We start from the raw sequence: 15,698 nt of genomic DNA on the forward strand, positions 1-15,698 counted from the left end.
CAGCAAAAGCAAGGACTTGCCAAAAAGAGTTCACTTCCTGTCCTCCTCGGCTCTCCTCTCCTTCACACCAAACCCTATTCCCAGGGCATACATTATTAACGGCGCCACGGACCAACAGACAAGCAAATGCATACACGACCCCCCCACCCTCCCCGTCCTGCCCCTCACTACTTTTCCCTCTCATCCATATTATTAAATAAATGTCACTCTCTCGCCGACATTATCTCGTTCTTTCTTCCTGCGCAGATTCGGAGTGACAGTGGAAACATTCTGTGTTATTCCAGCGGTGTAAGGCGAGGGAAAGGGTGGCGATAGCTTTTTATTCAGAGTTAACGTGTGAATGAGGAGGGGGGGCAAGGTGGAGGAGCGCGAGTGCAGTTCCCACGATTGACATCCGCCCCGTTCCTACGTCTCAACACGTACTCGCATGCTTACGGGCCGAGGTCCGATTGCCGACAGGAAACACCTCTGAAGATTTAACATTTCAACGTAGCTTTTTGCATCTGTAATCCAAAAGAAGCTTGCCTTTCTCTCTCCCTGTGTGTGTGTGTGTGTGTGTGTGTGTGTGTGCAACGGCCTCTGCTTGATCCTCTCATCAAAAGGTCACCGACCTCTACATGAACGGCTCAAACAACGCCCTGCAGAAGCCACTGCTAGTGTGTGTAAGGAATTATTTATGACAATAAATAACGCGAACAAAGATACTGCGACTAAAACTTTATAAATGCAGTCACGCTCACTAAAGTGTGTTTGAAATTTTCACTTAAGACACCGAAATGACTTTGCCTTATTTTAATAATGGAATTGGTCAGACGGACACGAGCCTCTTTGAGGACAAAAACACACAGAAAATGTTTACCACATAGTAAAATAAAAACACATAAATGTTAATATCACATGTTATCTCTCCAACCATAAAACTGTAACAGGAAGTATAAACACAGAAATAACCACAGGTTTAACACAGGACAAGAGCCCTGTTGAAAGGAAAAAAAGTCTGTGTGAGTGTGTGTGTTATTGTTGACGCTGATATTTGAAGGCTTCCTAAAGCTTAGCGTCCCCATGCTGGGTTTCAGTCCTGAGGTAAGCACCAGTTTCACGTGCGCTGCTTTCAATTCAAATCAAAAGGAAGTAAAAGAGAAGTGTGTGTGTGTGTGTGTGTGTGACAGAAAAAGACATGTCTGATATGATCATTATGCTACAGAAAGAAAAGCCCTTTAAATTACTGTTACATTAAAAAAAAGAAACCAAAAACAATCCCAAAAGTCAGGCACATTGATTCTGTTTTGAAGCTGTGTCTAAGCCTTTAAGATTCACTACGTCTATCACAGTGCATTTATGGCTTTAGTCTTCACATTCACCCACTGAGGTTCGCATTGGTACTATAGTGGTCAGAAACTTCTCATCTCAATAAAAGACCAATAAAAGTGGAAAAGGAAAAGGCCAGCGCGCTCTTTGGAATCAACATTTAATGACACAAGTCTGCCTCCGACCCCCCTACAGCCTCTGAGTGCTCCAGTTGTCCAACTGCCGGTCAGCCAAACACAGAAATATGTCATTCGCGTTTTCATTCGCTCGGCTTGGGACGCGACGCTGATAAGTGGATAAGAGGCGTTAGGATGGCAGGCGTGAAATGTGGACATCGGGCCCGGCGAGCTGTGTGAAGGGTCCAGGAGAAAGTGGGATTTCACAGGGATTACTGAGACGCAGCAGCTGGGGCGTGCTGCTGCTCTCCCGCTGGCTTAAGGAAGGACCCAGAAGCCCCCCGACTTGTGTTCATATCACTGACAGATTAGCAGCTCGCCGTGTGTGTGTGTGTGTGTGTGTGTGTGTGTGTGTGTGTGTGTGTGTGTGTGTGTGTGTGTGTGTGTGTGTGTGTGTGTGTGTGTGTGTGTGTGTGTGTGTGTGTGTGTGTGTGTGTGTGTGTGTGTGTGCGAGAGAGAAAGAGAGGAGTAAGGGGGAGTGCTATTAAGGAGAAGGGCTGTGTACAGCTCTCACTTTGGCCTGTCAACAGTAGCGGGGCTCTCATACAAGAAACTACAGGGGAGGGGGGGTCAAATTAGAGGTCAGACAGCGGAACGGCGCAACGTTCAACGCCGCCCTGGAACTACTGCAGGTGATGATTGATCATGGGGTAAATGCTGCTGACAGTGAATGACAGATCTCTGTGTCATTAACGCTGACCTATGCCCGGCTTTGGACGGTCTCTGCCTGCTCCTCTGCGACGTCCCCATTTGTAAATATTACATAATGTCAGGCAACACCCATGCTTGGTCTACACGCACGGCGAGATGAAGCTACGCTCGTCATGGATCGGGATTAGTGTGTCATCGGTCGGGTATGTGCACCCATGTCCCAGTTATGAGATCACAGGGCTGTGCTTGCTGCTTCTCAACAACAATTGGAAGCAGTAGGATGGAAGTCGACATGCAAAAGAAGTTTTAGTCGAAAGTAAAAAAAGGGGGTTAAGACTGGTGAACCTACCATTGCTGTTACATCACATGAGCCAACATCTTAGGTGACAATAAAGCAGAGAAAGACCAAAACTCTGAAGTGATCGCTCGTAATGTTCAGTTCATTTCCTCGCGGCTGCGGGAAGACGGAAGACGGCGGCGGGTGGAAGGGGGACAAAGCTGGAGAGTGAGATACACAAATTGTCCAGTACCCCCAAAAAACAGAAAATAAAAAAGTCCTCCAATCACTTTAAAGTCCAGGAGAGTTGGCTTATTCATTTGGTAAAAATAAAATAAAAATTGTTCTGCTCAGGTCTGGACACAAACCCTGAATCTTGTCCTTTATGTGCTTTTTCTTACTATGCATTTTTTTGTACATAGACGATACTTAATAGTACACAGGTTTAGGGTCAGATTGCAACGTTTCCTTGCAACACTTTCTCTTTGGATTTCACCACATACAAAAATAAATAAGACGATTTCATTTTGGTTTTCAATTTGTTGCTTTGGCTCAATGGCTGGAATATAAAAAAAATACTTGTTTGCAAACACTGTACATAAATACTGTACTTTGAGTGAATGTTCCTTGGTCACGGTATAGCACAGTGCTCCTTTATAAAGGAGGGCTTTAACATACATTAGATGCAAAGGAAGGCACTTAAAGTCTACACGTCTGTGTGCATTACAAGGCCAATAACGTCTGACATGAGTCTGAGGTGCAGAGGAGATACTGCGTTGAGGTGAGTTTCATTAGAATACTGCAAGTTGTGTGTGTGTGCACACAGACCTATTGGTGATAGCCGTTTATATATAGGTCAAGTGGTCTTAGCTGGGTGAGTAGCGGTCAATGGTGCGGGCTTCAGAGAGGGGGGGGTTGGGCAGAGCCAGGACGTCCATCTTGTCGTGGGTAAGGCCCAGGTGCTCCGAGGCCAGTTTGGACAGTGGGTAGAAGGTCTCCATGGCCTTCACGTCGGCCACCATTTGCTGCTGGGCTTGGATGAGAAGCTCGTTGGCCTTTTCCTGCTTCAGCCCCAGGTGCTCCGCTGTGTATTTACTGAGAGGGTAGATGCCCTCCGCAAAGTCGAGCTTCAGCTTCCCGTCTGCGGTCAGGCCCCCCGGCGTCCCCCCGCTGCTGTGCATCTTCATGTGGCTGATGAGATTGCGCTGCTGGGCAAACTTCCCTCCACACACCTGGCATTCGTAGGGCTTCTCTCCGGAGTGGATGCGCATGTGCTCGGTCAGGCGGTACTGGCGGGTGAAGCGCATGCCGCAGGCGTCGCAGGCAAATGGCTTGAGGCCCAGATGGCTCCGCATGTGGCGCGTCATGGTGCCACGTTGCGTGAACTTCTTGCCACAGATGCTGCAGGGGTAAGGCCGGGTCAGCCAGTGGGTCTTCTCGTGCTGACGCAGAGTGGCTGGGTCTTTGTAGGACTTTTCACAGCTGGAGCAGCGGTAGGGTCGGATCATCTCGCCTATGCCCCCCGAGCCGAGACCCTGGCTGGATTTGCTCTCCAGGTGAGAGAGACTGTTCAAACTGTTACTGTTGTTCAGGCTCCCGTAGCCATTGGCATTGCTGCTGATGTTTTTGGTATTGCTGTTATTGCTGTTTCCCATCTCTCCGCCTGAGTTGACGTACAGCTCTTCCTCTGTATGCGTCTCAACGTGTGCGTTGAGCTGCTCGGAGCTCGGGAAGCCTTTGTCACAGGGAATGCAGACGTACAGATTGTCCCCAAAGCTCTCTGGCTCATAAGGCACATGGAATCTCCCCATGGCTCCGGGAGGAGATGGACGACCCTCACTGCTCCCTGTCTCCTCCGTGCCTGATCCGCTCTTGTCGTCAGCTCCTTCACTCTCCTCCCCGGCCTTGTGATGGTTGTGATGCTGGTGGTGGCCGTCCTGATCTCCATTTTCTCCCCCCTCTTCGTCGTCTTCATCCTCGTCTTCATCCTCAGCTGGATATGACAATGGCTCGTGTTTCACCCAGCGGTAAATGTTACTCATTTCTCTGCCCGGCTCTCCGGCGTCCGTGGGGGTGTCGGGGCTTGGTTGGCACGGGTAGCGCTCTGTGCCATGGGAGCTCGAGCGATGAAGGTGGGGTAGGTGTGGGGCCAGAGGCTGATTGAGATGGGAAAAAGGGGGAGGAGTGAGAGAACTTGCTTGGTCCGTCGTCTCCATTTTCTCTGAGGGGAAGTCCCTTCCATTCGTGGTTGGACTGGCACGACCACTCAGCGTCCCGTCTCGCTCCTCGTCGTTGTGCTGCAGCGAGTTTGCCAGATGGGATTGGGAAGGCGTGTGCTGAGATTGGGAGTTGGGGCTTTTCTTGGAGAGATCGAGGCCAAAGATGGGGGAGCAGTTCCTCTCAGAGTGGGCCGAGCGCAGGCCCAGCTGGGCAGGCAGAGCTGACTGTGGGGATGGGAACACCTGAGAGCCCTGGTTGGAGGTGGGAGCATACAACTCCCCAGCATGGATGGCGAGCCGGTGGGGAACTAGCTCCTCTAGTGGCGGCCCGCGTGGTGCGTGGCTGTTCAGAACTCCTCCTGGAGGGCAGGACTGAATGACAGGAGCGGAAACTCTATACCTGCCACCGCCCATACTGTTGGGCCCCATCTTTGCATAGGGAAGAAATGCAGGAGTTGCTCGGGGAGGGTACTTGCCATTTCTTTTCAGCTTCTTTTTGCACAGAGCCACTAAGTCGAGCAGCTGAAGGTAGTTTGCCGCTGCCAGGACAGCACCTAGATTAGGTTCATTGGGGGAGGTGGGGTCTCCGTCACTAAGGCGGCCCGTGTAGATGTAGTCCAGAATGACCCTGAAGACCCCTGGACTCACCATCTCGTGGTCAAGGTTGATGAGATTGTCATGGACCACCAGAGACTTCAAGTAGAGGCTGCTGGCAGCGAGAATGTTCTTGTGAGCTCTGAAGAGAGCGTTCTGCACCACAATGATAACATCACACAGGAAGCCCTTGGTGCGCTGGCTGTTGAGCTGCAAGAGGAGATCCCTAGCATGACTTGGAACTTCCATGGCATCCAGCATCGTCTTCAATCCGCCACCTGCAACAACAGAAATCTGTGAAATGTCACGCAGCACTCAGAAGGATCTGTGTTCAGAAGGATCATTTCTGTGAATGGGGAAAAAAAGGCTCAAGCTGCAATTTCAAACTGTAAAGAAGTGTTAAGAACACATCTGAGCATTAAAGATAGAATCATGTAAAAGTAACATGAGTAAGATGTTATAAAGGGATTATGAAATCTGTTACACATCTGCAGACATTTTTATGAATTTATGCTTTTAATTGCTTGGTTAAGTCAAAAAGTAAATTCAGATTATGATTTCATTATTCATCTCAGTCATACAGGATTATTGGAATTTGTTGCCGTGTGCTCAAACTTCATTCTAATGGAATTTTTTTCCAAAGAATTTCAGTCATCGTGTTCAAAATCTTGAAACCAGAAGAAGAGAAATACACAGAATACATAATTTATGTGTGGGAAGTGCACACAGGGGCCACTCAATAATAGTGAACTTTTGCTCAGGGTGAGCGGCTGCAATGGTTTTGTCATTATCAGAAATTCATTCTACGCACTCACTTCCTCTGCAGCAAGCCTGAGAGAGAGAGAGAGAGAGAGAGAGAGAGAGAGAGAGAGAGAGAGAGAGAGAGAGAGAGAGAGAGAGAGAGAGAGAGAGAGAGAGAGAGAGAGAGAGAGAGAGAGAGAGAGAGAGAGAGAGAGAGAGAGAGAGAGAGAGAGAGAGAGAGAGAGAGAGAGAGAGAGAGAGAGAGAGAGAGAGAGAAAATGTTTCACAAGTGTGATGCACAGCAGGTACAAACCCGCATCCAGAAAACAAAGATGCGCCTTTTCCACTCGACCTCTGCCCTCAGTCACATAAGGAACAGAGAGCGCACAGGATGTAAATCATTGCCAAATTAGATGGTTTAATACTACAGCACACGCACACACACACATGCATACACACTCAAATATCTCAACTAATTGTTCCGTGAAGACTTAAACTACATCAGCTGTGCACACACTACATGATGTGTTGATCAAACTATGTGATGAAACGTCTCTCTGATAGGAAAACAAGCAACTAACTAAGAGATCAACAACTAGAATAAATATCTGCTGGTGATCTTTCTGACACAAGTTTGACCGCATCTTGTTTATTCCACAGACGCAAACCGCCCCGGCGCACATAGATGAGTTACCAAGGTGTCCGGTAGAGCTCATCTCTCTTTTCCTCTGCGACACACCGCTGCTCAAAAAGGCGCCTATCTGGAGGCGAAGGTCACTCCTTTAAAGTTTTGTTGAAGCTTGTTCTGCGTTACGCCTCGTCTGTGTCGGCAGCTTGAGAATTTGTCACCGTTTGCTGAGGTGGAAAACGCGAAACGATGGATATAGGCGTGACCTCAGCCAGCTGGTGACCACTATCAGGTAAACACCCATTAATACGGCCGGAAAAAAAAGTGTCTGTTTAATCTTCTGCTTAAAAAAAAAAACAATTCAAATTAGTTGCTCCTTAAAAGTGCCGCATCCTCATTTCACCCATTTGCAATCGCTTAAAAACAAAATGTGCTGGTTTGTATCCATTGTGAAGATCTAACAGAAGCTGAGTATAGGCAGTTACTATGAATAGAAAACACGGGTATCACGGGTTTAGATGAGTTTACCCTCCATGATGTCCCTGTTTGTCATTTAAAGTGTTTCCACTTCTGGTTTCTGTCTGGCTTTGATTACTCAAAGCTCATATTTTGCTATAAATTTACGCAGCGGTCAGATCAAAAGTGTTTGGAAATGAGTGTAACACAAAGGCCAGGCCCGAGCTTTTTCCATCGCTTGCTGAACCTCTGCAGACAGCCCCCCTGCCTCTGAGCACAGTGACATGTTGGCTACTCGGATACACACACACACACACACACACACACACACACACACACACACACACACACACACACACACACACACACACACACACACACACACACACACACACACACACACACACAGCCCAATCACACGACAAAGCAGGAAGAAAATGCAGCTAAAGTTGAGTTCCTTAAAAACCGAGCACATGAGACCTCTGAAGTCACAAATGCAAAGAGAACTAAAGCCTTTGTGATTAAATAGGGAACAAATCAAGAGGACAACGCCGCCTCTCTATCTCTCATCTGCACCTGTTGGACAGCAGATCAAATTATCCAGCATATAAAATCTCTTCTAAAATTGAGATTTTGTCCATTTGTAACAAGTCGTCCTCTCTTAAATTCCTACTGTCCTCAAATGTTTCAACTTTATAAGAAAAAAATATCTGAGCTTACTTGTTGAAGCCGACTACTGAAAAAGTGAAAACATGTTTTATAAAACCCCTGATCTGAAAAGCATGTGTGTGTATGTGTGTGTGTGTGTGCGTCTGTGTGTGAGCGCTGCATCCTGTTAGGAAGCTATCTATGCTTGCAATTACATCAAGTCAGACGAGGCATCTTTATTTAATCCGGTTACATATAACGCTCGCGTAAACAATTTCAAAAGCCGGAGCTGCCCCTGTACGCGACGACTGTTCCATCATTTGTCTAGTTTGCATATACAAAACAGCCACCAGAGCAGATTACTGGAGTCCCTCAGGGCCGCTTGGTTGTTTTCATAGATCTTGATAACCTTTCATTTGATAGACTTCTCTCTAAACGCGACATCAGTGTCCTCACACACACACACACACGCCCATATACACTCTGTGCTGTACTTTCGGGCCCCAGCACTTGGTTATCTGTCGTTACTTTAAAAGTCATGGTTCCCTGCGTTTTTATCAGTTTTGTCACTTCTGTGGTCCGGGGGAGGCGTGAGTTTCAACTTCCGATATGTACATTCATTCGAGCTCTCGTAAACAACTCTCGCAAAACGTGTTGACATCTGATTTTGTTTCATTCTGAGCTGAGCACAGTCTTGTTTATTTTACAGCCCATCTGAGCGTGACCGTACACACCACGTTCCATTTAGGGAGGGCAGCACAAAGCCACTGTAAGTACAAGTTTGTCGCAAAAAATAAGCCCTGTTGAAGTTTTACGTGATTTTTTTTTACCAGTGCATCCACTAATTCGCCTGATGTCATTTTTGTGACTCACTAGGGGCCTAATGCACGATTGATGAGCTGCACATATTATAGTGTAATTACACTGCACATGATGACATGAATGAGCTGAGTCAGGTCACACACACACAGGGGGTTTCCTCTGGCTCACTGCTGCAATCAATTCAGGGAATAAATTATCATACATTTATAATCACACTTTTACACTTCCTCCGCACCTCGGAATTCATTAAGATGAATTTTGAAATGGGAATTTGTCTGGGAAACAACAGGAGTACAGCAGTCAAATTATTCAGCCCAGGCACCGAATTTTAGGATGAATAATTAAATATTTTTAGGCCACACAACAAGTCTCACTTTCTTGTGAAGAGAAATGATACTTTAATTTGTTTTTAGAAAATATAATTGATTGCATTTGCGTGAATTTATCTGACTGGGTGACGTTTTTTGTCAACTGTTCAATACTTTTTTAGTTTTTAATACTTTCATGAAAATGTCACTGATTCCTGACGACGACGACGAACAAAACATCACGTCACCTTAACAATCGCTTCTGCTCACACACACTCACACGCACACATAAAGGGAGTCACGCGTGGGTCATCTCGGTGACCCTTCATGCTTCTTCTATCAGCGCTTCTCTCCGCAGCCAAAGCCCCTAAGTCATCCTTGTTTTCGGGGCCGTTGAGGCAAACGTGTCCCGCTCAGCTGCTCGTCAACCCGGCCGGTTAAAGTGCTGCTGCTCGGCGTCAAAAACGACAAGCGACGTCCCCAACAAATACACGAAAAAGTCACCGAAATATCCTTGTAATATTCTGAAATTCCACCTTTCAGCATGCACGCATATTTTTCATCTCTAAACTTCACTTTTTTAACATTTAAATTTGTTTTCTTTTTATTGCTGGAGCTCCCTCGTAAAAACGTCTCACATTAACACACATCTGCGCCTTTTCATCACAGCTCTCCTCCCTTTTAATCCTCCTATAAAACAAAACAATTTAATAAAAAATCCTAAAATCGCGTCTGGTGCACTTTCAACAAATTCTTCTACTAAATTCTGCAAACGCGTCAATGTTTGAATTCGCTGTAAACCAAACACGATAACGACTGTGTTTGTGCTATTTTTAAAAACACAACTTTTAATTAAAAACAAAACACACTGACTCGACAGAAAACCGCAGAGTCAAACAGCAAAGATTTAACCGGGGGTAAAGTTTTGAACTTCCCGACAAATATCCCTCAATACCGGCACGACTGACGCCAACCGACCGTGTGTGGAAGTTTTTAAAAGAAGCGTTCAATGTCGCGTCTCGGTGTGTCTCGGAGCGAGTCGGGAGCTCTTACCTGCATGCCCGATGTCTTCTGCCATCCGCTCTAAGTCTCCCTTCATGATCATCTCAGCGCTCTCATATCTGCCAGCCTCCAGAGCAACATGCCAGTTTTCCGAGCGCGTCTGCCAGCTCTTTTTTCATTGTTATTAATTGATATGAATTTCTTGTCGCTCCTTTAGGTCCGTCCTCCCACCCACTCCTCTCCCTCTCTCTCTCTCTCTCTCTGTCCCACCTCTCTCCTCTCTCTCTCACCCCCCCTATATAGTATATATAAAAAAAACCGTCCTTAGACCAGCATCAGTTTCCTCCTATTTCTCTCCTTTTTTCTCTTCTTCTTCTTCTCTTCCTAATTTCCCTGACTCTATTTGGGAGTCTCGATAATGGAGCCCGTGTGCGCCTTAAGTGTCTTAGCGGCCCGTGTGATGTCAGGCTATAATAAAACTCAAAGGTAAAGTCGAGGGCAGGAGCTGAGAGTGACCCCGGCGTGAACTCCGCAGCACCTCGTCTTAAAGAGACAGCAGGCAGGCGAGGCAAGCAGTACATATGGCTGCGTGTGTGTGTGTGTGTGTGTGTGTGTGTGTGTGTGTGTGTGTGTGTGTGTGTGTGTGTGTGTGTGTGTGTGTGTGTGTGTGTGTGTGTGTGTGTGTGTGTGTGTGTGTGTGTGTGTGTGTGTACGTACGGGCTCGGTGCACCTCAGGGCGCCGCGGAGAAGGAGCTTTGAACGGCGAAACCGTCGCTATGTCACACGTTTAAGTGGAGCATCAAGAATGAAACTGACTCACTTTCACTGCAAGACCTCCATTAAGGATCAGTGTTAGAATCATCCAATGAGAGAGGAAACCATGATGAATCACTTCAAGCTCTCTCACACCCTCTCTCTCTCTCCCTCACACACACACACACATGCACAGGTGAAACACCTGCCGTGCAGTGTGAACCCATCACCCGCAGGTTAAGCGGCACCTCGCTGATTTACGCCCCACATGTTGAGCATCAGGTCATCGGGGTCCAGATCCTGCTCAATATCACGCCGCCTTTGATGAAGCGTCGTTAATGTTTCACTGATGATTAAATACCGTTTAAGTGCCGCACAGGTATGAAGACAGGCGCTCCACGGTGACGTAATGTAAAGCCTCTATATGTTCACTTCCTCTTGTATTAAAGTAAATTCTGGAGCGTTTGTTTTTTTAATGTTAATTTACAGCTGTGGCGGTGCGTTTGTGTCCCTGGTGCGTTCACTGACTCGCTGCCTTTTGGTGATTTGTATCATATAATCGTGGTGATATCAGACACCATCTGGGCCTAATGCGCCTCCAAGTGATCCGGATCCTTCATCCACAGCAGAACCTCCGGCACATGAATCACGTGGAGAACCTTCACCGCGCTGTGTGTGTGTGTGTGGATGTGTGTGTGTGTGTGTGGATGCCATCACTCTCTCCACACTGTCAGAAACTTACCTCGGACTCATGTCTGGTGCTCTGGCCGTGTGTCTGCTCTCCTGCTCGGCATTCCCTCATTAAGACCTCCGCTCTCTCATACCAGCCGCGGATCTCTTGACTCTGTAAACCGTCTCCGGTGTGACGTCTGCCGGTTCTTCTCCTCTCTCTCTCTGTCTCTCTCTCTCTCTATCCCTATCCCTCTTTCTCTCTCTCTCTCTCTTTCCCTCTTTACCAACTCTTGCGTTCCTCACGTGTTCACGCCGCCGTCTGACACTTTAGACTGTGTTGTGTTGCGGTCCGGTCGGACCAAAACCTGCCGGTGGAGACTTTGCGCGCACAGCGACACCCACCGGCGCAGCGAGCGACCTCCAGAGCGGGACACGGCTGCAGTGATTTAGAGAGAGATAGAGAGAGAGAGAGAGTCAGGCACCATCAGCTGCACTCTGTGACCACCAGCACATCAGCCACATATGGACGACAAACACACCTCAGGACTGCGTGAACGAATCGACTACGTTGAATTAGAATTTCACCTTTAAATCGTGATCGATGTCGTTGCCTGATTACTTTGGCAGTTTGAAAGGAAACATCCCATCAGACGGCAAAAGTTAAAACGCCCGTATGTCAATTTAAACAGCAATCACCGTTTCCAGAAAATCTGTTTCATCTTAACCCACATTAATCTCAGCACTTAGTAATTATGATATAGATTACATTTTAAATTAAATCCAGAAAATGTGGTGTTTTTCTGCCTTTTCTGGCTTGGGACTTTATGGAAAAAGTGTGTGTTGATTCTTTTTTTTTTAAATACTGTAATTAACAGTGATTAACGTGCAGTAAACTCAAATTCACACTCAGGATGAATCTGTTGCAGACGTAAGTGTCAGTCGACCCAAACTAATTATTTTCCCATCAGCGCGGCTGCGATCAGACAGAAGATGTGATGTCATGCAGCACCGACCCGTCTGCGGGCTATTTATTTCTGTTTTGGCCACAATAGCAGCTGACAATCTCATGTAGCAGGGTCTTCCTCTCCAAAAAAAATTATCCAAGTTCAAGATGCCGGTGTGTCATTAAGAGCGCTCGGGGCCATCCCAGGAGCCCGGCGGAGCGGAGGACGGTATTGTCTCTCACTTCCAGTTTCCAGCGATGACCTTACGATAACCTCGCCGACAGAGGTAGGCAGCACCGCGCAGAGGGACAGACGCGTTCTGTGTCGAGGATGTGGCCGCGTGATTCAATTCATGCTCCAAAATAGTTTTAGTAAGCAGGGAAATAGCAATATCATATGCATCGTGTACCCCGTGTGTTCTACTTCTTATACCGCTCTACTGGTGTGAGGTTGTGGCAAAGACTAAATACAAGAGAATGATGTATTATAAAAACAGAATCAATGCAAGAGTGGCATGTAAATGTATCAGAGAGTGATAAAGGGATTTAAAGAGGTAAATTCCCGTTTCTTCATGTGTCCCTGGCTGGCTGCTCTCCTCCCAGACAGATTTGTATCTGGCTAATCAATCGGCCCCCAGAGGCCTGAACTGGACAATAAACCTCCTCTTGTCAAAACAGAATTTACATAATCTGGAGTGTGCCGTGAACCTGAAACCGTGAACTTTTAATGAACTGAAAAAGCTCCCAAATTGATGGTTGATAGCAATGATTCAATTTCAAACTAAGTCTGAGCACAAGCCGGGGGGAGCCCGTCTTAAATCTGTGCGTGTCCGCTTCCCCGAGGAGCCGCAGGTGGAGATAAGGCAGACGTGCTGCAGCTGAAGGCCCAAATCCCTTAAGTGTCTGCCGTCACCCCTTAAATCATGCACCTTTTTCTCGCATTCGCGCATGTGGTGTTGCTGTGAGATGCGTCGTGCAGAAACACAAACGCCGAGGCCGAACGCTCCTAAACGGCTGCAGGCCAGTTCTGCAGACATCTGCTCTCAGATATGCTGCGGGGTCGCCAGCTCTCCATGACTCGGGGCCCACCTTGTTTTAATTTGCAATGCGAGTGACGAATATTCCAAACGCTTTATTATGGCTCTATTTCCGTCTGCCAGCGGGGCTGCGGTGGTCGGCCCGGCGCGTAAGCAGGACAGTAGGAACGTCTAAAAGTGGTGTGGACACCTTCAAACTGATTCTGACACCATGTGAGCAGATTTCACCCACGTTCACACATTCTCCTCTTTCTTTCTTATCAATCATCCATTTCTCCTCTCTTCCTCTACAGCGGACATGGCCACTGAAAGCTCCAGATGCTCGCCGTCACCCCCCTGCCATACCAGACACACCCCCACCCCCCCCCCCTTCAGAGATGAACCCATTGCCACCAGAAATTGAATGGTAGGCTCTACGTTTACACGCAGAGCCGATCCTAATTCACGATAATGTGCGGTGCTGCGACAGCTTTAGAGGATCGGCGTGCAAAGCGTGTCATTTAAAACGATCTGAGCTGTCGTGCGCGTTTGGACGCTATTCCAGCTCGCCGCTTCGTCGGTGACGGCCAATTATCTTGTCACGATTAGAGCCAGATCAGAAACACTGGGTGGAAATTTGTTAACAAAGGGAAACATGTGGATGCAAAGCGGTGTCGGGTTTCTGAGGGGAAATGCACAAACAAAAAGGTTGAATTTTCACAATCGCATGACGAGAACAGGAAAAAAAACAGCAAAAGGCCTCGATGGCTTTTACGTATTTTATGTTTATGGCAACTGAATGCAACTCAAACAACTGGAATAACATGGAAGGAGACAGGAAAATTGCCTGTTTCATCACAAAGAACGTTAAATTGATGTTGAATTAAGTGTGTGTCGCTGTGTGTGTGTGTGTGTGCTTGTGTGTGCATCAGCCAGTTGAATTGTGCGTCTGTGGTGCACATGGCTGTCCGATGCATGGACTCTGCTCCCTGGTCTCTCCTCATTAGCCTCACACAGTGCAGCCATTCGCCTCCTGCCCCCTCACCTCCTCTTCCTCCTCCTCCTCCACTGCCTCTACCTTCCACCCTCGCGCACATACACACACACACACACTTACACGAGGGAAGAGCGAACCTTTTGTTTTCTGCGTCCGACCTGCCGCCCCCCCCCCCCCCCCATCCCAGCCCTCCTCCTCCTCCTTTTCTCTCCTTCTCCTCTCTACTGACTAAATCGCTTTTCCGGCTTGATACTGCTGAAAACCATATGGTGTGTGACATCATCAGGGCAGGAAGCGGGGAGAGGGAACAGTAGAGCAGAGGAGCGATTGGCTTGCCAGGTCTCTGTGCGGTGATGTCAGCAGAAAAGCACTCTGGGAGGCCCGCTGGGGGGGGGGGGGGGTGAGGGGCGAGAGGAGAGCAGGTTTGAAATGAGGTTTCACTCCCACCTGGATAATCAGCGGCGGAAGAGGCTGCACGCACCTTGAAGGGGAAGGTGAGGGGATTATGCGTGACCTTCTGTCCTACAAAATGAACATTTGTGCGTCCTCGCCGCTCTCGCCGTCACATTTCTGAACGCCGATTTTACGTTTGGACACAGGTGTTCCTGCGAAAACATCCAAGTACGCTCCCACGATAAAACGCAAACTCCCATCAGAGGGAATTCGCTCGCGGCTCGTTAAGGAAAAGTTCAGGCCATCTTTACGTGTCTTTGCCTGCTCCTGCGATACTGAAATCTTCTGCAGATCATCCATCTGCCTCTTCCTCTTCGTCGCTGGCAGTCCCAATCTGCTCACCAGGCTTTGTGTCTGTCAGCCTCCCTTCCTCCCTCCCTCCCTCCTCCTTTTCGTTCTCTGGGTGAACTCTTCAGCTTTGTTGTGAGGTCCTGGTCTCCATACCATCACAACCGTCCCATCCAGCTCAGCATCAGCACACACACACACACACACACACACACACGCACAGATGCACATAAACACACAGTTAGTCACCCGCACAGTCAGCTTGATTCTCTCTCGCTTTCCCTCACACACACAGACACACACTGATATATAAACACATAAACACTGAAATACCCTTTGCGCTGATTAATGGCAGAGCTGGAGAGTGTGCCAGGAGAGAGGAGAGGAGAGGAGAGGAGAGGAGAGGAGAGGAGAGGAGAGGGAAAGGAGAGGAGAGGAGAGGAGAGGAGAGGAGAGGAGAGGAGGAAGGAAAAGGCTGCTGCAGCTGTGGTTTTGGAGCCTGTCTCTGCACCCCCTTGCTGCCCCCTCACTCTCTCTCTCTCTCTCCCCCTCTCTCTCCCCCTCTCTCTCTCCGTCTCTCTCTCCATCTCCTCCTTGGCTCCTCCAGGGACACACGCCTTGGCCAGGCCCCAGGAACCAGGGAGTCAGGACCAGGCTAAGGGGGAGAGAAAGGGGGGAACAAGAAAGGAAAGGAAGGATATCGCCAAGAGAAAGGGGGGGGGAACATAGGGCAGGCGAGGCGGTGT

At 48.1% G+C, this 15,698-nt stretch overlaps 1 protein-coding gene across 2 annotated transcripts; it reads right to left on the reverse strand.

Moving 5' to 3' along the window:
* Window positions 1-1,201: 1,201 nt before the first annotated feature.
* hic1 (hypermethylated in cancer 1) lies at window positions 1,202-11,625 on the reverse strand. Of its 2 annotated transcripts, none has more exons than XM_076146064.1 (2): window positions 11,326-11,625; window positions 1,202-5,503 (listed from the first exon to the last, which is right to left on the reverse strand). In XM_076146064.1, the coding sequence occupies exon 2, from the start codon at window positions 5,484-5,486 to the stop codon at window positions 3,279-3,281; it is 2,208 nt and encodes a 735-aa protein (XP_076002179.1). In that variant the 5' UTR covers window positions 5,487-5,503; window positions 11,326-11,625; the 3' UTR covers window positions 1,202-3,278. The 2 variants fall into 2 exon arrangements, with proteins under 2 accessions (XP_076002179.1, XP_076002178.1); XM_076146063.1 differs by lacking the exon at window positions 11,326-11,625 and adding an exon at window positions 9,882-10,046.
* Window positions 11,626-15,698: the final 4,073 nt, after the last annotated feature.

This window comes from Genypterus blacodes, unplaced genomic scaffold (assembly GCF_046128005.1).
Source record: "Genypterus blacodes isolate CSIRO-AG114 ecotype Tasmania unplaced genomic scaffold, CSIRO-AGI_Gbla_v1 ptg000032l_1, whole genome shotgun sequence".
NCBI classification, from domain to species: domain Eukaryota; kingdom Metazoa; phylum Chordata; class Actinopteri; order Ophidiiformes; family Ophidiidae; genus Genypterus; species Genypterus blacodes.

What these genes read in the sequence shown, in the direction of transcription:
- hic1 (XM_076146063.1), bottom strand. Translation starts at nt 9,933, where the DNA reads ATGATCATGAAGGGAGACTTAGAGCGGATGGCAGAAGACATCGGGCAT. An exon ending in AGAAGACATCGGGCATGCAG is followed by an intron (nt 5,504 to 9,881) that starts GTAAGAGCTCCC and finishes CTGTTGTTGCAG; the next exon opens with GTGGCGGATTGAAGACGATG.